The following is a 27,677-nucleotide window of genomic DNA, read 5'->3' as shown; positions in this document are numbered from 1 at the left end:
TGGGGAGTGCCATCAAAGAGTATGCACTGTAGTATGTTAGAAGCTCATACTACCAAGAAATAATATCTAATAATTTAATTAATATTAATTTATATCTATCACAATAATTATCCCAGTGGGTGATTGGAAGGTGAAAAGCTCCGTCGATATCACAGCGACTGCAGGAAGTCTGGGTTATCTCGGGAGACCAATGCTCGGGATGCTGAACAAAAGGTCGTTAGCAGGTTTTATGTGTCGGGGAGGTTGCGTTGATAAGCGTGTCTGCAGCTGATAAACACGCCTGACCAAGCGGGCTGTTGACCCTACAGGTCTACCCTGGTAGACTTTCAGAGGAGCTGGAAGTCTAGAGAAATAGTTAGGTTGGGCGCACAGTGGGCAGTTTGCTTCTCCAGTGTACGATAGTTTGCGATAAAACACATTACAGAATGAAGAAAATAACGCACAAAGACAGTGTGCAGAAGGAGAATTTAATGATTTTGGTTATTTTTCAATTGTTGTATATCTCTCGGAAGAGGAAATTTCGGCTCTTTTGGATCCAACCCTTAACGAAACGAACAGAAACACATCAGCTCTTTATATCTGAATTAAAGTGTTTCAAGACAAGTTTTGTATACCAATTCGTAAATAACTTCTTCTGTTTACATTTTAAAAAGAACACGTCACACAAAACAACAAAAACAAACGTAAGATCCACTAAGCTTATGCTTGTGCCGCGAGGCTCTAAAAGTTTAAGCTAGGCGTGCGCCGCTGATTCATGCAAGTCACGAGGTCCCCCTCGTGTGTATCGGCCAATTCCAATGCGCGGATAAGTGGGATTCTGCAAAATTGTAGAGGGAAATGACGCGCGACACTTGCTTCTAACAGTTTGTTCCTCAAGGGTGCGTCTGGACGTAGAGTTTTCAGCAGAGTCTTCATATGTGAGATCGATGTTATCTTGAAGATTTTTGCATCTATAGAAAAACCCAATTTTTTGACTGGTCTGTGTCCAAGAAGCCAAGATGACTTAAAAGGTTGAAGTTACAACTGAAGAGATGGTCGGTTTCTTACAGTCACGTGGCATTTAGTGATGCACAAAAGAAGAGTGTAGATTGTAGAAGTAAGGATGCAAGAGCAGACTCGGGCCGGATGATGCTAGTGGATTGGTGATGTAGATTGTAGAAGTAAGGATGCAAGAGCAGAGTCAGGCCGGATGATGCTGGTGGTTGGTGAGTGTAGATTGTAGAAGTAAGGATGCAAGAGCAGACTCGGGCCGGATGATGCTGGTGGATTGGTGAGTGTAGATTGTAGAAGTAAGGATGCAAGAGCAGACTTGGGCCGGATGATGCTGGTGGATTGGTGAGTGTAGATTGTTGAAGTAAGGATGCAAGAGCAGACTCGGGCCGGATGATGCCGGTGGATTGGTGAGTGTAGATTGTAGAAGTAAGGATGCAAGAGCAGACTCGGGCCGGATGATGCTGGTGGATTGGTGAGTGTAGATTGTAGAAGTAAGGATGCAAGAGCAGACTCGGGCCGGATAATGCCGGTGGATTGGTGAGTGTAGATTGTAGAAGTAATGATGCAAGAGCAGACTAAGGCCGGATGATGCTGGTAGGATTGTTAATTGTAGATTGCAGAAGTAAGGATGCAAGAGCAGACTCGGGGCGGGTGATGCTGGTGGATTGGTGAGTGTAGATTGTAGAAGTAAGGATGCAAGAGCAGACTCGGGCCGGATGATGCTGGCGTATTGGTGAGTGTAGAATGTAGAAGTAAGGATGCAAGAGCAGACTCGGGCCGGATGATGCTGGTGGATTGGTGAGTGTAGATTGTAGAAGTAAGGATGCAAGAGCAGACTCGGGCCGGATGATGCTGGTGGATTGGTGAGTGTAGATTGTAGAAGTAAGGATGCAAGAGCAGACTCGGGCCGGGTGATGCTGGTGGATTGGTGAGTGTAGATTGTACTCGTAGAAGTAAGGATGCAAGAGCAGACTCGGTCCGGATGATGCAGGTGGCGCCGTCTGGACCGTCACTGGCAACCGTGATAGATTAGCCTAATGATGGCGAACCAGCTCAGAACCAGTTGTTGGCTCTGGCTACGACTGGTCTTGAATGACAAGAACTTCCTCGATTAACGGTTTTTTTCTCCAGGTGATCTATTGACATTAGCGGACGGTTTTGAGATATTTAAATACTGTTTCGATTTACATGCTATCTTACATGTTTATACCTAGTTTCTGACACATTTATGTGACCTTGTAACAAAGAAGTATATTTTAAAAGGAAAATTATTTTTACATTACTGTAAACTTTTCTCCAATTTCCCCAACTTAAATTTCTTACTAAGCAGGTAGCAATGGATATGTACGGAATGTATTTACAGCTTTATTGATTTTAAACTTACAGTTACTGTACATTAAACTTTGAGTGATTTTAAATTTATCGATAAATCTGTAACTTAAGTTAAAGATATGAAATGAAATGAAAATCTCTTTATTCCTTCTAAAACATTACACTTTATGCATCATATAAAGTGGTAGGAATATATTCGACCATCCTAAACACTTTTGATGGCCGGCAGTCAAACAAATCACACCAAATGTACCAATCAGCAAGGTGTACCCCGGTGTTGACACACTTACAGTTGTCAAGTTGCAACTATTCACAGGAGATTCTCAGACTACTCGGGAGACTTTCAGACTGGGTTGCAATAGTTTGTTTTAGACAAAGATTAGTTATTGTAATATTTTTTGGGTGTTCTGTAGTTCAAATTTCTTTAACAGTATTTATACATCCAGAATAGGATACTGAGGATCGTCTTGGGGTTGGACCGGCGTTTTGCTTTCTTTAACATTCAATAGGCCCTTGATGAGCTCACGTTCTGAGGTTGGTGGGATAGAAGCTCCTTTAGTACAGAAGGGCATACCTAGACATTACATTATACAGTATTAGATAATTAATATTGTTATTTTTTATCTATTTATGTTTCCACTGCTAGAAATAGGATGTTTAGTGCTTATTGACCAATTGTATTTGAGGCTTACATAATAAACGGTCCAGAGTTCCATTGTGTCAATAAAGAAGATTGAAGTTATTCTTGTGTTCCAGGTGCAAATCGTAGCCAAGTTCCTGAGACAGTGGAGAGTGAGGGATAACAGTCTCGTCATCAACCAAGAGAGGGTGAGTCAAATATTTGGATTGTTGTATAATTACATTAATACATTTTTGGAACTTTATAGATCCTTGTTGGATAATGTATGTCAATGTTTGGAACTTTAGAGATCCTCGTTGTATAATTTGTGTCAATGCTTGGAACTTTAGAGATCCTTGTTGGATAATTTGTGTAAATGTTTGGAACTATAGAGATCCTTGTTGTATAATTTGTGTCAATGCTTGGAACTTTAGAGATCCTTGTTGGATAATTTGTGTAAATGTTTGGAACTTTAGAGATCCTCGTTGTATAATTTGTGTCAATGCTTGGAACTTTAGAGATCCTTGTTGGATAATTTGTGTAAATGTTTGGAACTTTAGAGATCCTCGTTGTATAATTTGTGTCAATGCTTGGAACTTTAGAGAACCTTGTTGGATAATTTGTGTAAATGTTTGGAACTTTTAGAGATCCTTGTTGGATAATTTGTGTAAATGTTTGGAACTTTAGAGATCCTCGTTGTATAATTTGTGTCAATGCTTGGAACTTTAGAGATCCTTGTTGGATAATTTGTGTCAATGTTTGGAACTTAAGAGATACTTGTTGGATAATTTTTGGAACCTTAGAGATCCTTGTTGTATAATTTGTGTAAATGTTTGGATCCTTGTTGTATACAATGGTTGTAATGCGACATAATTGTGCCTATGGCAGAAAGAAGTTACTAATTTATTTACCTTTTTGTTACGCATTTTGAGTATCAGATGAAAGAAATTTTGAAATGGATATGGTACTGTAAATTCACACTGGAATTGAAGAACATTCTATACACCTACATACTCTGTGTTAGTCACACGGCCTTGCATACGTGTAACTGCTCACACTCAGTATAAGACAGGTACACATGAAACTGAACCATGAGTCACGTGGACCCAAACCGTTGATGTATGCCTCGACACGGACCTCTTCCTCTCGTTGCACAAAAATGTTCTCAACCACCATCATCATCATCATCCTTATTTTAAAGATGACATCATCCGAAAGCTCTTCTAAGAAATGTGAGGTGGATGTTATTAACTGAACAATTTGAATTCAGCAAATCAAAATCTCGAGAAATAGATTTTGTAAATATTTCTAGATATCGAATTCGTAATACCGGAATACTTAAGATTCATGTGGCATCCACCAGAACAATTTTTGACAACATTGTTTTCATTTTTTTTAAAATTAATAGACACTTAAATTCTGTAGTGTTTTGATTGTGTTTAACCCCAAATTTGAGCAACAGTGTTGCTGCTCTCACCCGTTAGCAATTGTATTATCCCCTCCCCTCCCCCTCGAGTTTAGTTGCCTGAATTGTCAATTCTCAATGGACGGATTAACCCCGGGTTCCATCATACCGGGGGGTATCTCAATCTATTCAGGGAACTTGATTTTCATCCCATCACCGGTCTTGATGGCGACAGGCAACCCTTCAACGACGGATCAGAGGTCCGGTCTTCTGCGAACCCCACTCACACGAGGATTGCGGTTTCTATTTACAGTAGCCAATGTTCTGATGTCCGACCTTCTGGCCGAACTGACCGCACGTCATCAGAACTAGTTCTGGCCTCTCGGGAGAGGTTTGAGGTTCCACCTCAACACACAGTCCATGTGAACTTTGAGACACGGTCAGATATGGGTGCATCTATGTTATTTAACGTATTGTCCTTGACTGCAAAACTAGTGAATTTAGGCAAAGTAGTTTTCATTGCTTTGACAAAAAACGTAGTAAACAAACAGTAGACTGATGTCTGCCACAAGATATGGTGGCAAAATTAATTTAAATTTGATTGATAATCTCGATACTTTGGTATTATCTGGAGGCCACTCTGTCCCTATCTACTACTTGTTATTACGCTATATATTAAGTAGGTTCAGATTAGGTTATCGTAAATATGATACTTGTAGTACCAAAGTCTAAGTTAACCTTTACGAGCGCTCACGTGATCTGAGCTTGAATTTGGGTACTATCTCGAGGGATATTTTCTTGTTTCGCCAGAAGCATTTGGCATTTCCGATCTGTATTTTTCCCGACATCAGATCACGCGCCAAATCGTCCAATGTGATCTGACGTCGGTAAAGTTGGACGATCTGGGACGTGATCTGAGGTCGGGAAAGTACCGACTGGAAATGCCCCTGGCCATCATTGCGACTTCGGTGGCGCCTTCCGCCTTCCGCACCGCTGCTTCTGGCGAAACCAGAATAACATCTCTCTCGAGTTTGTGCCTAAATTCAACCTCAGATCACCTGAGCGCTCGTAAAGGTAAACTTGAAAATGTTGTGTTTATAATACTTACGTATGTATTAACATACTTTGTAAGTATACAACCTAATAACGAAAAGTGGATAGGGACAGAGTGGCCTCTAGATAATACCAAAGTACCCTAAGCAGAAAAGTGCCGTTGTAATTGGAATTACCGCATACAGTAAAGTGTGTTCCCTTCAGAGCAATTCCACGAACAAAGCCAAAGCTGCGAGAACTCCTTGGAGATCCACGTAATCCAAGCGTGGGATACCATGTCCGCATCTTACATCTTTTCTTGTTTATACAATTTTCTCTCTTGTTCATTTTGTAGGCAGGAACCCAGTGCCTTATGAGCCTAGTTATGATGAAGGACTGGTTTGTCATCCTTATTCCACGTATAGTAACTGTTCAGCGAGTGTCAATGTTGTCGTGTAACAGAGGGCTCGGCCACACGTGAGGTGCTAGCTGCGCTCACCTACGTGTTATCTGCGATCTGCGAGCGGCTTATCAGTGCGCGTACTTGCGCGTGTGTGAGAGCGTAACATGCATCGACAGTTAATTTATCTCGGCCTTGCCACCGACATCGACCCCGCTATTAGAGCGGTGATTGATTACCTCCCTCCCGCTCCCCGTCCCCCCTCCGCAACCCACCCTGACCCAAAACTGTTGCCGACCAGGAGTCGGTTCGGTGCCGCGTAATCACCGCGCTCTGGCACTGGCACTACTGGCGAGTAGTGGCTGTGGCACACTGCGGCACCTGCAGTCGGAAAATATGTTTTATTAATTCACAGCTCTTTAAAATAACTTCCCTGAATACAGAAGATATATATACATTTTTTTATCACTCTACGTAAAATTACAGGCTTTTAAAGTAGAAATTTAGGCAATTTTACAATCAAGCTGAAAATAAAAATGTCCAATTTTCGCAGCGTGTACTAAAGTTTTACCGGGAGTCAAGGACGTAGCCAGGAAAAAAATTGGGGGGAGGCTCAAGACAAAATTAGGGGGCCTACCGCCAGAAACGTTCAAATTTTGGAAACTTTCAAATTTAAGATACAATTTGTGAATTTTGCACAAAGTTTTTACGTCTCTGAATACGTTGTATTGACGAGTGATATTCAAAATTGTGAAAACATTTTTTCAAACTGTAATAATGAATTTTGAAATACAATAGTTTATTCCCATTCTGTGTATTTTGAAGTGTTTTTTATGAGGTTATCACCAGTTATAGGCAGGCGTGGCAATGGAAATAAAACAATTTCAATTTGAATATTTAATGTTGTCGTGTGTCGGTGACAGAATCAAAATTGGCAGCGCGTGCCGACAGAAGTGAAAACGACCCTGAAATGTTGGGCCGCGATGACGAAACGCCCCCCGGAGTTGGGCCGCCGCCAAGGCGCGAAGTGAGGCTCATCGCCGTGCGGGGGCGGCCCTGGGGGCGGCGCTCATCAATATTAATGCCTTCATTAAAAAAAACATCAGCGCTTTCAAAATTGCGAGGGAGGATGGATATATTGTTGTCGGTATGTTGCAAGCTAGGAAGACGAGTTGACAAGCCTCGTTTCTGGTTTACCAGTCAAGCGTGTCTTACAAGAGAACAATTAAACTGCGATTAGTGAAATGAAAGTTTTAAATGTTCTTAGAAAACTACAATGTTTCATTTATACGTTTCTCGAACTCATTGTGTTAAAATTATCTTTGCTGCAACTGTATATTGAATTTCTATTAGAATATTGAGGCAGAAGTGTGTATACTGGCAGACAACAGTCACTACAGCTGTTCCTTTGCCCGAGTATAGGTTCTTTACGGTATTGTAACCTACAAACTGCAGTGAAGGTTGAACTGTAATATAGATGCAAAAGGGTTGAATTTGGAACATTGCTGCTGACCAGACATTGCTTCAGTGTCCTCAAACCTTGGTTGTGTGTGTTGTGCAAATAATTAGTAATAAACACGAGATAAAAATTTTATTTAAGAATATAATATTTTTGTACTTTTAATCAAAACGTGAAACGTGGAGACAATACAAAAACAACAACAAAACACACAAGAACAAAAGGTGGCGTGAGGCGCAGTGCATCTTGGAAACGGTTATCGCAAGATAACAGAGTGGTTAACAGCGAGACAACGCCGAGCGTGGCTGCTGCTTGGATGGGTGACCGCTGAGCGATCCTGTCCTTGCAAGCACTGGTGGTTGTGGTTCGGAAGTCAGCCAGAGCTTATAGTCCCTACTTCGCCTGTTGGATTTATATAGGATGTATCCCTTACAAGGAATGCCTTCCATGATATCAAATCAATTCGACGCAATACATAAACATAATTTAATCTATTTTTCAAAACAATGGAACTTCCTTTAATAGTGTAAACAAAGGGTTCACTGTCTTGAATCCCGTACAGTACTACACAAAGTCATCTGCATCACAAAAGCCAGCTCGAGATTGACCCACTTTGCCATCTTTGCACAGCTGCCACTTCCGGCTAGCTTATCCGTTTTAGACCGGGGTTGCGGCATTGTACTCTACTATAAAAGACCTTTAGTTTGATATCACCTTATGCTTACATTTAAGATTTTCTTCTGGCTCCTTGTAGACCGTCTCCAGTATAATAAAAAGAATTATATTATATAAATAAATGTTTATATATAGCACTTGTGTCTAGTTCTAGTTTTGTCTCTGTTTAGACTCTGTGTATGCAGGAAGAACGGTATCCCAACAGCCAGGGTTAGATAGGAAGGACTGCCGTGCCACACCCCTGGTCACTCTCGTGCTGGGTCGTGACCTCGGTCACACGTGCAGTGGTATGCCACTATCACCACCACCCCTCACCCCCCCCCCACCAGGGGCAGGAAGTACTGTATCTGGACGGACACGCTATGTCGCCAGCGGCGGTAGCTGCGTGCAGCCACACACGATAATTCTACATCGATAAGGATAACATTCTCGTGGTTTTAAAACATTTAAATTGCTTATTAATTCTTTACTTTCGTGGCACAGTGTTGTTTGTAACCGGTTGAAGTTAAATCTCCCAGGAAAACACAAACTAAGAGGGTACAGCTCAGTTATTTGTGTGTATCAGATACAGTACGGCATTTTAATATTGAGGATAAAATAGTTGTAGATCTGAAAAATATTGCAGAAGATTTTAATAACAATGTTTTTAAATGTAGTAGACAAAACTCCTGTCTCACAACTAGAAGGATCCCAGTGGAAGCACCTAGATTTCATATATGAACATTATTTGGGTATCCATCAAGTAGGAGTGTATAATCACAAAGGTCATGAAGTTCTGTAAAATGAAGCTAATCAATCTCTCGTCAACATTGCCAATAAAAATTCAATGGACTCAAGGTGCTTTTCCAACACAATTGGAAATGTTCAAAAATTCATTGTGTAACCAAGGCAATAAAAAGGAATTGCAGAACTGCAGACCTATTTCCTCGGTACCAATTGTTTCAAAAATAGTTAAAAACGTGTATTTTTCGTCTCTTACAACACTTTGAGAGTAATAATGCGCTATCTGTAAGCCAGCATGGTTTAATTTCAGGAAGTCTCAAATTTCAGGATCTTATGAGTCTTAAAACCGTGTATTTGGGAGACTTGGAGGGTAGAGATTTGTCCCTTGACTCATGCAATAAGGTCGCACTTACTTACTGTACGTGGTGTGGTGCCTCTTTTATCACTTTTACCGATATAAATGTTGCATGGTGAGTACTATTTTTTGTTGTGACAATCGGTAACATATTCCTCAGTAGCCCAGTGTGCAGTGTGCTACTTAGTGTGAGTGAGACACGCACACTAGGCTCACGCGCCGAGTGACCCGCCCGCCTGATCGCCGTTATGTACACTCAGGACAGACGGTCGGATATGGGTACAGATAGGTGGTTACGTGAGTGGCGTAGCGAGCACTGTGTACCGATACCGGCCGTCGCGTCGTATGGAAATCACCTCTGTACAGTGCGTACAGACGTACAGGTCGTACGCACCGCCGCGGGCGTACAAAGCGGGCGTGGACTCGTCAGACATCCAAGCTCATTTCTGGAACAAGACGCGAATACGCGTCATAATCATGCGAGCCAGCGTGTGAACTGTAACCCCCGCAGCATGCAGTAATACAATAGTATACACAAACGGGATATTCTAAAATGGCTAATACATTAACGTATGGCTAGCTTCAGACTTTCAGTGCTTCACAGTGCACATTTTATTGGTTATTTTATTGCGCTTTTATCAGTGGCCCTAGATAATTTGAAACAAAGGAATATTTTTAGCTAAAATAATTGGTTATATTTCTATAGACAGTTTAATGTAATAATTATTTATTTTAATATCTCTTTCTAGTTTTAGTTTATACGGAAGATCTTTACTCTGGGTTTTTATACATAATTAGTATGTAGTAACTCAGTAATAGTGTTAAACAACTATGGGACTCTTTCAGTGATTAATCGAATTCGACGACAAAAATGTGCACAGAAGTAATTTTGTTTTCACGACGCGGTTACAATTAAAAAATTAGATGTGCCAAATACTATTTTACAAAATGTAATCAAGTAGGCTGCAGCAGCTGAACGTACAAGCCGAGAGTGCATCTAACCGCTGGCGACATATTGGCAACACTGGCCGGGCCTCTCACTTGGCAACACTGTACTCCACCGCCGTTACGTTGGCAACACTGCTGTATTGATCCCATCTGACCTGCCTCAACCCAGCTGAGACCTGACACGATCAGCTGATTCATCTACTTTCTGACACATCAATCTCGCGTCCGCGGTCGATGCATTTTCCTCTCATTCTGCCCGCTCTGGGGAGGACTGGACTCCGGCTTTGGCTGGCAAAGATCGTCGAATAGAAAATTATTTGTGTCGGAGCAATTTAGATGCTTGTCAAATTATTCGTTTTGTTTTGAAGTACTTTCAAAATCGCTCCATTTCGATTTGTAATACATTATGTGCATATAAAATAAAATTATGAATAAAAACCACAATATAGGATTCTAACGTCAACATAAAAAAGAAACAAACAAGCACCTCCAGTTATCTTTCATTCAAAACGATATATCAGTTTATGGAGGCAAATTATATATCAGTTTATGGAGGCAAATTATATATCAGTTTATTGAGGCAAATTATATATCAGTTTATGGAGGCAAATTATATATCAGTTTATGGAGGCAAATTATATATCAGTTTATGGAGGCAAATTATATATCAGTTTATGGAGGCAAATTATATATCAGTTTATGGAGGCAAATTATATATCAGTTTATGGAGGCAAATCGTATTTCTTGTATGAGCCATTCGTTCATCAAGCGAAGCTTAGTTATTTTGCAAAGTTAATAAAGGATATGTTCTTGTGAAGAGAAATAGTAAAATAGACAACAACTATTTACAAATTACCAATAAAATTATCTTGGTTTACGTGTCATACTGTACTAACAATCTAAATCTGTTAAATAAATTCAACTCAACTGTAAATAATACCACTACGCATACAGTGCAACTATAATAATTAATACAATATAATATTATTCAAAAATAACTGTAATCATAACGGGCATTGATAATTTATACAATTTAGTTCAGAATCCACGTAAATAGGGATTATAAAATGTAAAGAATTGATGTTAGGGCCGGGATAGGAAGACAACCATTTCAACCTGCAATTTACTACTCCTCTATAACAGTAACCTTATAAAACCCCTTGATAGAAGGACAATAGGGTGAACTAAAAGAGCCCGCTATCGCTCAGAATTGATTTCAGAAGCAGAAGACATCACGGAAATAAACGATGAAACTGCTGTATAACAGTAACCTTATAAATCCCCTTGGTAGGAAGGACAATAGGGTGCACTAAACGAGCCCGCTATCGCTCAGAATTGATTTCAGAAGCAGAAGAGACATCACGGAAATAAACGATGAACTGCTGTATAAAACAGTAACCTTTTATAAATCCCCTTGGTAGGAAGGACAATAGGGTGCACTAAACGAGCCCGTTATCGCTCAGAATTGATTTCAGAAGCAGAAGACATCACGGAAATAAACGATGAAACTGCTGTATAACAGTAACCTTATAAATCCCCTTGGTAGGAAGGACAATAGGGTGCACTAAACGAGCCCGTTATCGCTCAGAATTGATTTCAGAAGCAGAAGACATCACGGAAATAAAACGATGAACTGCTGTATAACAGTAACCTTATAAATCCCCTTGGTAGGGAAGGACAATAGGGTGCACTAAACGAGCCCGTTATCGCTCAGAATTGATTTCAGAAGCAGAAGACATCACGGAAATAAACTATGAACTGCTGTATAAACAGTAACCTTATAAATCCCCTTGATAGGAAGGACGATAGGGTGCACTAAAGAGCCCGCTATCGCTCAGAATTGATTTCAGAAGTAGAAGTCATCACGGAAATAAACGATGAACTGCTGTATAACAGTAAACCTTATAAATCCCCTTGATAGGAAGGACAATAGGGTGCACTAAAAGAGCCCGCTATCGCTCAGAATTGATTTCAGATGCAGAAGACATCACGGAAATAAAACGATGAACTGCTGTATAACAGTAACCTTATAAATCCCCTTGATAGGAAGGACAATAGGGTGCACTAAAAGAGCCCGCTATCGCTCAGAATTGATTTCAGAAGCAGAAGACATCACGGAAATAAACGATGAACTGCTGTATAACCGTAACCTTATAAATCCCCTTGGTAGGAAGGACATATAGGGTGCAATAAACGAGCCCGTTATCGCTCAGAATTGATTTCAGAAGCAGAAGACATCACGGAAATAAACGATGAACTGCTGTATAACCGTAACCTTATAAATCCCCTTGGTAGGAAGGACAATAGGGTGCAATAAACGAGCCCCGCTATCGCTCAGAATTGATTTCAGAAGCAGAAGACATCACGGAAATAAACGATGAACTGCTGTATAACAGTAACCTTATAAATCCCTTGGTAGGAAGGACAATAGGGTGCACTAAACGAGCCCGTTATCGCTCAGAATTGATTTCAGAAGCAGAAGACATCACGGAAATAAACGATGAACTGCTGTTATAACAGTAACCTTATAAATCCCCTTGGTAGGAAGGACAATAGGGTGCACTAAACGAGCCCGTTATCGCTCAGAATTGATTTCAGAAGCAGAAGATATCACGGAAATAAACGATGAACTGCTGTATAACAGTAACCTTATAAATCCCCTTGGTAGGAAGGACAATAGGGTGCACTAAACGAGCCCGCTATCGCTCAGAATTGATTTCAGAAGCAGGACATTACGGAAATAAACGATGAACTGCTGTATAACAGTAACCTTATAAAATCCCTTGGTAGGAAGGACAATAGGGTGCACTAAACGAGCCGTTATCGCTCAGAATTGATTTCAGAAGCAGAAGACATCACGGAAATAAACGATGAACTGCTGTATAACAGTAACCTTATAAATCCCCTTGGTAGGAAGGACAATAGGGTGCACTAAACGAGCCCGCTATCGCTCAGAATTGATTTCAGAAGCAGAAAACATCACGGAAATAAACGATGAACTGCTGTATAACAGTAACCTTATAAATCCCCTTGATAGGAAAGACAATAGGGTGCACTAAACGAGCCCGTTATCGCTCAGATTGATTTCAGAAGCAGAAGACATCACGGAAATAAACGATGAACTGCTGTATAACAGTAACCTTATAAATCCCCTTGGTAGGAAGGGACAATAGGGTGCACTAAACGAGCCCGTTATCGCTCAGAATTGATTTCAGAAGCAGAAGATATCACGGAAATAAACGATGAACTGCTGTATAACAGTAACCTTATAAATCCCCTTGGTAGGAAGGACAATAGGGTGCACTAAACGAGCCCGCTATCGCTCAGAATTGATTTCAGAAGCAGGACATTACGGAAATAAACGATGAACTGCTGTATAACAGTAACCTTATAAATCCCCTTGGTAGGAAGGACAATAGGGTGCACTAAACGAGCCCGTTATCGCTCAGAATTGATTTCAAGAAGCAGAAGACATCACGGAAATAAACGATGAACTGCTGTATAACAGTAAACCTTATAAATCCCCTTGGTAGGAAGGGACAATAGGGTGCACTAAACGAGCCCGCTATCGCTCAGAATTGATTTCAGAAGCAGAAAACATCACGGAAATAAACGATGAACTGCTGTATAACAGTAACCTTATAAATCCCCTTGATAGGAAAGACAATAGGGTGCACTAAACGAGCCCGTTATCGCTCAGAATTGATTTCAGAAGCAGAAGACATCACGGAAATAAACGATGAACTGCTGTATAACAGTAACCTTATTAATCCCCTTGGTAGGAAGGACAATAGGGTGCACTAAACGAGCCCGCTATCGCTCAGAATTGATTTCAGAAGCAGGACATCACGGAAATAAACGATGAACTGCTGTATAACAGTAACCTTATAAATCCCCTTGGTAGGAAGGACAATAGGGTGCACTAAACGAGCCCCGCTATCGCTCAGAATTGATTTCAGAAGCAGAAGACATCACGGAAATAAACGATGAACTGCTGTATAACAGTAACCTTATAAAATCCCCTTGATAGGAAGGACAATAGGGTGCACTAAACGAGCCCGTTATCGCTCAGAATTGATTTCAGAAGCAGAAGACATCACGGAAATAAACGATGAACTGCTGTATAACAGTAACCTTATAAATCCCCTTGATAGGAAGGACAATAGGGTGCACTAAACGAGCCCGTTATCGCTCAGAATTGATTTCAGAAGCAGAAGACATCACGGAAAATAAACGATGAATGCTGTATACCAGTAACCTTATAAATCCCCTTGATAGGAAGGACAATAGGGTGCACTAAACGAGCCCGCTATCGCTCAGAATTGATTGGCAGTGAACAATAACACCCCGCTGTCTTGTTACCTGTAATAGATGTCATTGTATCTGATAGTTACTCGCCCCACAATAGATTGCAATAATTCAATAATAATAGAATTTTAATAGTGTTGTGTTTAAATCTTTGCTTGATATTACTTTTTTGTTAAATATTGTGGCTGAGCGTTAGTGAGTTCTAGCATTCGAAAAACTCGACAATTTTCGTTTTCGCACGTGTCTGGACCGAACTGAGCTTTATAGGCAAACACTGTGTTCGATAATACGTAAATAGTAAGTGCATGTTTTGGCTGAGCGTTAGCAAATATTTTTACATTAGTCTTTTATAGCCATTACGATAGTTGGCGATTAAAAAAGCATAATAAATAAATTTGTAAACTCACTAAGTCCAATCATATGAGATACGCATGGCATGTAAACAATAGATGATAGGAATGTCAGGGCATAATTTTAAAATATGGTGACAAGATTTGATTTCCAAGCTCTCTTGTGTTGCAGTGTCCTTTCTATCTCACCGGAACACTCATAGGAAACCTGACTCGATGCAAAACGTTAATTCATCATTTTAAAAAATATTTCGAGAAAGATTACAGTAATGTTGTAGACTTTAAAGTTTGTATGGCATTTCAGTGCTACTTGGATAAATAAGAGGTCTGAGTTCGTGCACATCCCACCATTACATTTGGCTGAGCGTCATCGACCATTGACGCCTATCACTTAGTAAGGTAACACAATATCTCTTTAGTCTACCGAACAACTGGAGAATGGAATGAACTGTAGATTTGAAATGTTGGATACATCCTCAGCGTAGTCTGTTAAGCGACCCGTGGTGTGACGAACTCCTACGTTGTAGCTATCGCTGGATTTATACTCACTCGTATAGTTATTTTACATCCATAAACACGTGTGAAGGGGTTTGTCACTGCTAATCTATCGGTTAACACCAAGTATTTTGGTGTAAAATTGAAAAGTCTATCATTATTAACTTCCAGAATATAAAACATTATTAGTCTTGTTTAAAGGTGACGGGCAAACTACGAGTGGATTAATAATTAATAATTACGTTAAAATACGCTACGCTAGCAGTTCACATTGGCTCTGAACAACAGCTGGTTATAGTAGTGCGGAATTATAAAATGTAAAGGTGAAGAGCACCGGAAATAGAGTCGATTGAATAAGCGTACTTCCGGCACCGTAACCGCTTTGCGTAAATGTGTCCGCCCTTAGGGCAGCAGGGAGGGTGGTGCGGCGAGGAAGGGACAACTTAATTTGGCCCTTAAAACTTTGTAGTTTGATTGGGAACTGACGTCGTAGGGTGGAGTAACGACGAAGGAAATGTTTGTTAGTCACTAAAAATGTCGTTACCTGTACAACCTGTTTACAGAAGTGTTTGCCAATGTCATATTTCAAGTGGACTACGGCCAATAGAATTGCTATTTATTTTTTGGGCGACTTTTTCTGTGGACTTTACCACTCAGATACAACAGTTTGAACTACGACACAATCTAATAACGTCAACAAAAGTGTGTCACTATCGATAAATCAGAGTTGACACAAAGAAGAGTGTGGCCAGACGTCGCTTTATCTCGTGTAAGGATAGCTCTCTTTATTGTCTCGTCTAATCTCCGAGTACAATAGCCTATTCTGTGCGTCGCACGATCGTATCGTATCGTTACTATTGGAGTTTGAAACCTTTACAATAATCAGGGCCTCAGCTCTGAGCGTTACGCACAAGTTCGACAAGTTCACATACACTTGTTACAGCGAGGTTGGGCCGAACACCAGATTGAATTAATGTCTGGTCTAAAACACTTGTGTCGGGTCTACTGATTATCCTAATCTAAAGTACGCAGTTGAGGCGTGAGGAAATGTGAGGTCTGGAGCTTTTTTAATTCTCAAATTTGAAAAAAGCACTGATATTGTAATTTTTAAGAAAGTCTTTTTGCAAACGGCTGTTGATTAAAAACGAGATTTTAACTTTTCCCTGTACATACATCCAAAAATCCATTTCATTAGTCTACAGGAATCTTAGCCTATTTTAGAGACAAAGGAATCCTCTTTACTATCTCTTACTCTCACCATCCCGCACCAACAACATTAATTCTCTTCCCCACACAGTGGCGTAACTAGGATTTATCTTCGCGGGGGGGGGGAGGGGTGAATCTGATTGAAGAGCATACCACATCGGGTGTATGTAATAAATCTAAATCTAAATTAATGTATTGGGCCTAATTCAAAGTAATACATTTAACTGCTGTATTTGAGAAAGTTAGGTTGCAGTAAAATATATTTCTTAAATTTTTGGCCCATTGCGGAGCGATATCCCCCTCACTAGGTACGACACTGACCCATAATACAATCTTATTTGAGCGGCAGTTGTGTCGCATTGGGATACGGTAGTTTACTTCCCGCCAGATAACCTAAAAACGAAGACATCTTGCAAACATTTCAAAGATGTCTTTAAAGAGTAGCCTATAATGTGCGGGAGTTAGAATTGTTGAACGGAGAAGTTGATACATAAAACAAAGTTGTTAGTTACGTTAACCAGGTCCGTTAGCTGAATTATTTTGTTGTAGTTATAAATAACTTTGTAACTTAAATGTGGTGTAAGGTCCATTCGTTGTTCAGTCCTAATGTTGTTACCAGTGTTCACAGTAGCCTACATGTACCAACATGTCGAATTTATGCCATCTAAATTGTTATCTGAGTAAACATTTTATAATTCTGAATTATTTAAATGAAATTAAAATAAAATTGATTAAAACAGTTTATTGAAATTCAAGAATATATTTTGGGCATTTTCTAAACTATTACGATTTCGTACATTTTTTTGCTGGTCCAAATCAAATTTTCCTCACATCAGTTTGTGCAGTATATCGAGTACCAGTACGATAAACTCTAAACTATATTACCTCTGCTTATGTGTACGTCTATCCCTCGGACCTGTGCAATTTACGAACACTTAACATTCAGTGTAAACTATTTGTGTTGATTAGCGATCAACACTTAGGTACTTATAAATTGTTTTGAAATGTCAATCTGAAATGATCACAGGCACATACTTTAAGTAACGGTATATTTGTGAGTATCCTCACATTTTCCACATTATAATTTTTATATCATGTAACATATTTATTTCCCTCGAGAAATCCTTTACAATTTACAAACATGTTAACTCATACCCGTGTTTTGAGTTACATTGATTCCTCAAGGACGCTCCTCCGAACTTTAGAATTGCAAATGGAGGTCGTTTAGTAAAAGTATACGTACAAACTAAATTTGATTACTATAGATCAATCATATAGATATTGTGTGATACACGATGTGTCCGGACAGAGATAGCTAATGACTTTGTTACCTCATCACAAATTATGTACCTATTTCCACATTTAATCGTATTCGCCCATTTTGTAATAAAACAAATGTCCACGTGCCAGTAACGAGCATGAATGGCCCCGCGATAAAAGGCAAAGTAATGAGCCAAGTTTACGCGCTAAATGAAGCGTACAGCGAGCACTTGCCGTCTCGGGACTGGGAGCAGATTTCTTGCTCTAATGAAGCGGCGAGGAGCTGCAAAAAGTAAAAAAAGTCCGAGTAGAGAAACCTGGGAGACTCCACTTGCTCGGACAGGCGCGTCTTATTGCATATAAGTGACAACCCAGGCGCGAGGGTACGGGTACCAGTCTCTTATTGCAGTCTCTTCCGGAGTATGCTTCTCTTCTTGTTGAATTCATTATCACGGTTCATTATGACCTGTTCACGGTCTACAGACCATAAATCTGTCCGCATTGCTAGCTGAGCATAACAGTTTCACTGTTTCCGAAAATGCGTCCTCACACATATTGCGTATCTGTTAGTTACTATGTAATGTCGGTACTAACGTCAATATCAGTATTTCTCTTTCTGTTTACGTCGTCGCAAAAACTGCTCGGAACGTGGTCCCTTATGTTTGGTCAGAAAGTGTTTCCATACATAAAGTAAAAATAGATTTCCGAAAGTGAAATGTGGAGTTTTATCCTTCTTCTATGAAGTTTTCTACTGGCCAAGAATTGACATCAGTTTCGGGAACTAGTTCACCCAATTTCTTGCACCATGAATGGAAGCCTGTTACTGTGTAATTGTAGGACGGAGTGAGGAGGTGCGATGTTATCAGTCATCGACCTTCCTGCGGGCCTTTCCCTCGGCATGACGCTCTTATCTGCAGGATCGGGTCGTGTGTCCTTCCTCCACGGTCCGCGCAAACATCACTTTCTCCTGTGACGCCAGCCCCTGGGGCGGCAGCACCGCCAGCACCGCACAGGACACTTCTGTCGTTAATGGAGAGTAGAACAACAGAATGAGAAAATCTGTTAATTGCTTGTGTACGACGTCAGCAGAGTGTCCTGGAAGCTTCGCCCGAGAGCTAAACCTACCACCGCTATTAATTAATTAGATAGAAGTGAGGTAGCCCGTGTGGTTCAGTCAAAACGTTTATTATTTTATTATTTTTTCTAGATAAGAGGTAATATTTATCCAGCGATCCTCACTTACTCAGTCTTGTATCGATTTTACGATTTTGACCAAGTTTTTTTATATTACATAAAAGAAAGTCATAGGTAGTAATTAGATTATCTCTTTTGCAGTTAGTAATGAATGTTTTATGTATTACTTATTCACCCCAAATATGATATATACAGATAAAATTAAAAGGGTGTATTTTGTTAGTTCACACCAACCTTGCATTAATTCAACCTTTTTTCTTTCTCTCTTTAAGAAAGAAGGTTGATGTATACATAATTCGTGATGTTGTACCAAAGTCATCATTTCTGTTACACTTTTACACTATGAAGTCGTGTAACAGTTAAATATCAAATATGTATTCTTGGCCGGATACATCGTGTATTGCTGTCTATACGAAATGTCTGTTCACACAATATGTATAGAACCGTTTGAGCTATAGTATTCACATTTAGTATGTATTTATACTTTTGCTAAATACTTTGGAGTTCGGAGAAACGTCCTTGAGGAATCAGTGCAACTCAAAACCCGAGTATGAGTTAACATGTTTGTCAATTTAAAGGGTTTCTCGAGGCAAATAACTATTTTAGATGATATAAAAATAATAACGTGGAATAATGTGACAACACTCACAAATAAACCGTTAGGCTTACTGAAATTATATGTTTGTGTTCATTTCAAAACAAGTACCTTAAGTGTCTTATACACGAAGCCCTTACGCGGAAATCGACATTAATGAGGTTTTATATACTGCGGAGTATAATTTACCTTACTTTACAGGAATAGAATTCGGGTAATGTTCTTATCTTATCTACTAATGCCTGCAGCCATCAGTGCGGGATACAGCAGTCTGTGGTCCCCACCGCTCTGATGGTGATGGACGGTTACAGAATAAAGTTCTAGAGGGTCTCATCACAAATGCTGGGAGAGCAATCAAATACAAACCTGTTTGAGTGGTTTGTTACAAAATTATACGCGGAGTGTAGAAGGGGTAGAATAATCCCTAACTACTGGGATTCAACATTAGAAATTTCTGGAAAGTGATCACTTCAAGTAAAATTAGAATATGGCTTTCCTCAGGGATCAATTCTAAGTCCTATATTATTTCTTATGAATCTAATAATTGCAATTCATCATTAAATATATATATTTAATTCAATATGCAGATCATAACGTCTCTTTGATTTAGTAATAATTCATTGAATGGTTTAGAGCGAATTTAGGGACTCACGGGCATAATATTCGTCAAAATATTGAATAAAACACTAATGTAGTAAATTTTAGTTCATAAAATTTTCTAGTTTACATGTCCTTTTTGAGGACAATCACATAAAACCGTAACAGCCTAGTGTATCTATATGGACACATGTTCAGCCCTCACACAGAGTGTTTATTTCTCACTTTATTATCCGGGCTGATACGGGTTAATGTTATGATGTATGGCACCATACTCGTGGACACAAATTTTACAAAACTCTAGGAATTTGTATTGAGAAGAATTTAAACTTAATGAACACTTCAATAATGTCTGCACTAAAGTTTCATCAGGCGTATATGCATTGAGAAACCTAAGTAAATATTCTACAACAGCTGAAATATAATCGACCTTTTATGTTCTCACTTTTCATACGGCATTGCTATTTGGAGATGTAATGTAAATGCGTTTCAGAGACTATTTGTCTTACAAAAGAGAACATACGAACTTCTGACGTTGTCTTGTCTATATGAAATGAAATGAAAAAGTGCTTTATTTTCCTTTTAGTTGTGTATACACATTTAGGTCCCCACAGTGAACCCTCTTGTCTATATATTATCCGCAATGGGGAATTTTAATAATGTTCCTCTAGAACCGTCCCTGAATGCGCTTCTGAAATGTTCCGTATTTCGTGGTCCTAACAATCAATAAAGATTTCTGTGGCTCGCAATTTTCTTTGTGTTGTCTTCAGTAACATCGCGCATTACAATCTTAACAGTAGAGAATGACATCGGCGTTGCAAACTGTTGAACTTTAAGTGACCTTGGAGCTGTTTCTAGTTCCTCGGGGTCCAGGCGACAACAGGTCACCAGGCGGTTCGATGCCCCAGGCACTATTGCTAACTCATGAAAGATTCAACTGCAAGTTGAAAGACACTCGTTCATTCAGATCTGCCCCATTCAGTCACCGCTGGACGACATGTTCGGTATCGAGACTGGAACTGTCTCCTACAGCACACAGTAGTGGTAACATAACTAGGCAATCTGTACTGAGCATTAGTACATCGTAGTCTTCCAGAAATGGTGTAATTGAATGGCACATATCATTATTAAGATGATTCTAAACTTTATACATCTCTGGTATTAGTAACAAATACAAATGATCTATAAGAATAAATTATTCTCTGTACGAATATTGAATCAAGTAACCTTTTAGAATTATTATAGACATCCAGACTATAACACAACGTTTCGAGGATTGGAATCTATCCTCTTCGTCAGGTGAGGAGGTATTAGTACATATAAAAATATAAAACAGAAGAAGAAAAGAAGGGAATGAAAGTGTTCAAACATACCCAAAAAGCTGCTTCGGGTCTAGTGTTGGAGCAGTAACAACGCTTGGAAGACCCCACCTGACGAAGAGGATAGATTCCAATCCTCGAAACGTTGTTTTATACCTTTTGTAACCATAACGATGGCAAATGTCCGAAATCCTGTTATCCTGTCCTTTAATCCTGTTCTTAAACCTTCCATCGGCAATAAAAAACTGTAACTAAAGAATTCCAGAATAGTTACAGATTTTTGTTTTTTTTTCTACGTTTGTTGGTATCTAACTAACATCAGGGTACTTTGCTTCACTAAATTCTAAACGCACCTTACATTTTTGTGTGTGCTATGTTTGCTTAGTAACAGTAGTAACTGAACTCCAAAGAGTCATAAGCCTTACTGCGTTTGTTGTATAAGAGGCACAGCTCAACGATTAGACACTACTATTTAATTAAATATCGCGTGATTATTTTTTTGTATTTCCATAGCCGCAAGGCGTCCCTTCATACAAAAGGGCAGTGGTAACCAACAAATATGAGAAATTAAATTGTATTTCTATATAAATATCTTTATTCGAACGAGATAACGAGTACTTGAACAAATATTTATATATTTCATGTTTAAGATCATCCATCATGAGCCTTATTCTGAACGTCCTCATGCACCACTGGTCTGAGGAGAGGCAAGGAGAAGAGTCGACACAGAAGAGGTCGATGGTGTCGATAAAAAGTGCTTCGGTTACAGACAGGATTTGGACATCTTGCGGTGTCTCTAAGTTGAATCCTAGTCCGACACCTTAGACCGCACAGAAACCGGATTTCCCACGAGTTATAATAATTTTCCGTTCAGATCATCTTGGAAGTTTTCTTACTTAAACTTCATTGGCTGCGCTTTAACTAAGCGTATCACTTGACTTGCGGACAAATTTCATTTATATTTATCTGTCTGTCTTTCCGGATGACATCTGGAAAACGAAATGACCTACAGACTTTTGCATGAAGATTCATTTCTGTATGGGCAACACTGAGTTCTATGATGGCGCATGTCACGCATTGGGATTTGGCTGAGCGCTAGCGAATATACATGGGCAAACGACAAAATAGCAAATAAAATAAATTTGTAAACAAACTGCGTACCAACATATTATGTGATTTGAGCATGTGTTACCTTTATTCATACACAGAGTAAAAAGAAAAGTTAATTGATTGGAAAGTCAATGTTAAAAGGTTAGAGCCAGCGCACTCTAGTGATGTAGTTAGTACCCTCCCTAGCTCACCGGAACTTTTATTGTTTGAACATTGCTATGGAACTTTACTTAATGAACAACAATTTGAATGTATCATACATCGCAAGGTGTCTCGAGCAAGATCTCATTCGCAGACAAATTTTACACGAAACTTCATTTCTAAATAGACAAGAATGTTTGTGTCGACTTCCTTTCTGTCTGTCTGACGGTCCGCAGGGTATCTCGAGAATTAAATATGTTAGAGATTATAGATTTTACACGGGACCTCAGTACACCTACCATGTGTAATGTACTGCCTGTGCAATCTAACGGTCCGCAGGGTATCTCGAGAATTAAATATGTTACAGATTATAGATTTTACACGGGACCTCAGTACACCTACCATGTGTAATGTACTGCCTGTGCAATCTAACAGTCCGCAGGGTATCTCGAGAATTAAATATGTTACAGATTATAGATTTTACACGGGACCTCAGTACACCTACCATGTGTAATGTACTGCCTGTGCAATCTAACAGTCCGCAGGGTATCTCGAGAATTAAATATGTTACAGATTATAGATTTTACACGGGACCTCAGTACACCTACCATGTGTAATGTACTGCCTGTGCAATCTAACAGTCCGCAGGGTATCTCGAGAATTAAATATGTTACAGATTATAGATTTTACACGGGACCTCAGTACACCTACCATGTGTAATGTACTGCCTGTGCAATCTAACGGTCCGCAGGGTATCTCGAGAATTAAATATGTTACAGATTATAGATTTTACACGGGACCTCAGTACACCTACCATGTGTAATGTACTGCCTGTGCAATCTAACAGTCCGCAGGGTATCTCGAGAATTAAATATGTTACAGATTATAGATTTTACACAGGACCTCAGTACACCTACCATGTGTAATGTACTGCCTGTGCAATCTAACAGTCCGCAGGGTATCTCGAGAATTAAATATGTTACAGATTATAGATTTTACACGGGACCTCAGTACACCTACCATGTGTAATGTACTGCCTGTGCAATCTAACGGTCCGCAGGGTATCTCGAGAATTAAATATGTTACAGATTATAGATTTTACACGGGACCTCAGTACACCTACCATGTGTAATGTACTGCCTGTGCAATCTAACGGTCCGCAGGGTATCTCGAGAATTAAATATGTTACAGATTATAGATTTTACACGGGACCTCAGTACACCTACCATGTGTAATGTACTGCCTGTGCAATCTAACGGTCCGCAGGGTATCTCGAGAATTAAATATGTTACAGATTATAGATTTTACACGGGACCTCAGTACACCTACCATGTGTAATGTACTGCCTGTGCAATCTAACGGTCCGCAGGGTATCTCGAGAATTAAATATGTTACAGATTATAGATTTTACACGGGACCTCAGTAGTACACCTACCATGTGTAATGTACTGCCTGTGCAATCTAACGTCCGCAGGGTATCTCGAGAATTAAATATGTTACAGATTATAGATTTTACACGGGACCTCAGTACACCTACCATGTGTAATGTACTGCCTGTGCAATCTAACGGTCCGCAGGGTATCTCGAGAATTAAATATGTTACAGATTATAGATTTTACACGGGACCTCAGTACACCTACCATGTGTAATGTACTGCCTGTGCAATCTAACGGTCCGCAGGGTATCTCGAGAATTAAATATGTTACAGATTATAGATTTTACACAGGACCTCAGTACACCTACCATGTGTAATGTACTGCCTGTGCAATCTAACGGTCCGCAGGGTATCTCGAGAATTAAATATGTTACAGATTATAGATTTTACACGGGACCTCAGTACACCTACCATGTGTAATGTACTGCCCTGTGCAATCTAACGGTCCGCAGGGTATCTCGAGAATTAAATATGTTACAGATTATAGATTTTACACGGGACCTCAGTACACCTACCATGTGTAATGTACTGCCTGTGCAATCTAACGGTCCGCAGGGTATCTCGAGAATTAAATATGTTACAGATTATAGATTTTACACGGGACCTCAGTACACCTACCATGTGTAATGTACTGCCTGTGCAATCTAACGGTCCGCAGGGTATCTCGAGAATTAAATATGTTACAGATTATAGATTTTACACAGGACCTCAGTACACCTACCATGTGTAATGTACTGCCTGTGCAATCTAACGGTCCGCAGGGTATCTCGAGAATTAAATATGTTACAGATTATAGATTTTACACAGGACCTCAGTACACCTACCATGTGTAATGTACTGCCTGTGCAATCTAACGGTCCGCAGGGTATCTCGAGAATTAAATATGTTACAGATTATAGATTTTACACGGGACCTCAGTACACCTACCATGTGTAATGTACTGCCTGTGCAATCTAACGGTCCGCAGGGTATCTCGAGAATTAAATATGTTACAGATTATAGATTTTACACGGGACCTCAGTACACCTACCATGTGTAATGTACTGCCTGTGCAATCAAGGCTGTGTGCAGGAATTTCAATTGTAGTTGTATGTGTGAACAAAGTTTAGTTGATTCCTGCACTGTCAGCTGTACAGGTTTCTGTACCGTGCTTCATCGCTGTACATCAGCACCAGTTTCGTATGATGGACACGTTAACTTATTTCAGGGCATCTGAATCGATGTGTGTATTTTATCTCAGGTAGACTTTCTCTACAGCAACCGTTGAAGTGTTGGATACTTACCTTCAGCTCGTCATGGATACTCGATTCTTCTAGAGTTGTCATTGGCGTGTGGGAGGTTAGGTAGAATTGGAATTTATTCCTCCAAATACAAATCTTCTAAAGGTCATCATAAGGCGTCCCAGCGTAGCCGCGGAAGAAGCCTAATTCAGCCTTACCCTGCGGTTTAAGGAAGGCCCAAACGATTTCCCGTGTTTTGGAACGAGTAAAACCGCCAAGAGTCGACCGGCAGAAAGAGAGAGCACGCCTGCTTCTGGTTGTGGTTGGCAGAACTGGTTGCGCAACCATGGCTGTATAGTTACCTGGTTGTAAGAGTCGAACGTGGACTGAATCCTCTCTTCTCGTTATGATCTGAGCGGATTGTGGCAGTTCTCAGTTAGTTTCTTCCTGAGACAGAATCTGCCGCTAAAGTAGGGAAGGGTGTTAGGAATCTAGGACAAGCCACAGTGTCATTAACTGTTCACACAATACAGCTCAGGAAAAGTTGTTTCAGAAATGAATTAAAATGGAGGAAGGTAAAAATGTTTTACACATATGTCCATAAAAGTCACCCCTCCTCCTACACCCCAAACAAATGTATTGTAAAAATATTTTTGCAGATAATTTAATTTGAGATCCGTTTTGTGTTAATTCTCAATGTTCTAAATTAATTTATGGATACGATTTCATTAAAGACTCACGTACAATATGAACCTTGTTAAGCAAAAGCAGAAGACGTAAAATACCCATTACTGAACCAGAATTGTTTAAAAATATATTTACTTTAATATTTCAATGTTTATGTGTAGCTTTGGCTACCTCAACATTTCTACCGATTTATCACCGATGTGAAACATTACTAGTGACATACATATTACTATTTCAGTCCAACATTGGTCTGTAAGCCTTTAACATTTAATATATTGGATTTATCACCGATGTGAAACATTACTAGTGACATACATATTACTATTTCAGTCCAACATTGGTTTGTAAGCCTTCAACATTTAATATATTGGATTTATCACCGATGTGAAACATTACTAGTGACATACATATTACTATTTCAGTCCAACATTGGTCTGTAAGCCTTCAACATTTAATATATTGGATTTATCACCGATGTGAAACATTACTAGTGACATACATATTACTATTTCAGTCCAACATTGGTCTGTAAGCCTTCAACATTTAATATATTGGATTTATCACCGATGTGAAACATTACTAGTGACATACATATTACTATTTCAGTCCAACATTGGTCTGTAAGCCTTCAACATTTAATATATTGGATTTATCACCGATGTGAAACATTACTAGTGACATACATATTACTATTTCAGTCCAACATTGGTTTGTAAGCCTTCAATATTTAATATATTGGACTTATCACCGATGTGAAACATTACTAGTGACATACATATTACTATTTCAATCCAACATTGGTCTGTAAGCCTTTAACATTTAATATATTGGATTTATCACCGATGTGAAACATTACTAGTGACATACATATTACTATTTCAGTCGAACATTGGTTTGTAAGCCTTCAACATTTAATATATTGGATTTATCACCGATGTGAAACATTACTAGTGACATACATATTACTATTTCAGTCCAACATTGGTTTGTAAGCCTTTAACATTTAATATATTGGATTTATCACCGATGTGAAACATTACTAGTGACATACATATTACTATTTCAATCCAACATTGGTCTGTAAGCCTTTAACATTTAATATATTGGATTTATCACCGATGTGAAACATTACTAGTGACATACATATTACTATTTCAATCCAACATTGGTCTGTAAGCCTTCAACATTTAATATATTGGATTTATCACCGATGTGAAACATTACTAGTGACATACATATTACTATTTCAGTCTAACATTGGTTTGTAAGCCTTCAACATTTAATATATTGGATTTATCACCGATGTGAAACATTACTAGTGACATACATATTACTATTTCAGTCCAACATTGTTTGTAAGCCTTCAACATTTAATATATTGGATTTATCACCGATGTGAAACATTACTAGTGACATACATATTACTATTTCAGTCCAACATTGGTTTGTAAGCCTTCAACATTTAATATATTGGATTTATCACCGATGTGAAACATTACTAGTGACATACATATTACTATTTCAGTCTAACATTGGTTTGTAAGCCTTCAACATTTAATATATTGGATTTATCACCGATGTGAAACATTACTAGTGACATACATATTACTATTTCAGTCTAACATTGGTTTGTAAGCCTTCAACATTTAATATATTGGATTTATCACCGATGTGAAACATTACTAGTGACATACATATTACTATTTCAGTCCAACATTGTTTGTAAGCCTTCAACATTTAATATATTGGATTTATCACCGATGTGAAACATTACTAGTGACATACATATTACTATTTCAGTCCAACATTGGTTTGTAAG

General features: G+C 39.2%; 1 protein-coding gene across 4 annotated transcripts in view; it reads left to right on the top strand.

Annotated features, from left to right (window-relative positions):
* The window catches only part of LOC124360889 (growth factor receptor-bound protein 14-like), a 426,402-nt gene that overhangs the window by 312,392 nt on the left and 86,333 nt on the right, over window positions 1–27,677 (top strand). For all 4 annotated transcript variants that reach the window (XM_046814869.1, XM_046814872.1, XM_046814871.1 and 1 more), the window contains exon 7: window positions 3,082–3,153. In XM_046814869.1, the coding sequence (XP_046670825.1) occupies window positions 3,082–3,153 (72 nt within the window). The remainder of the gene's footprint in view (window positions 1–3,081; window positions 3,154–27,677) is intronic.

The sequence above is a fragment of the Homalodisca vitripennis genome, chromosome 4, assembly GCF_021130785.1.
Source record: "Homalodisca vitripennis isolate AUS2020 chromosome 4, UT_GWSS_2.1, whole genome shotgun sequence".
Classification (NCBI taxonomy): domain Eukaryota; kingdom Metazoa; phylum Arthropoda; class Insecta; order Hemiptera; family Cicadellidae; genus Homalodisca; species Homalodisca vitripennis.
This window is presented reverse-complemented; position numbering and strand designations above follow the sequence as displayed.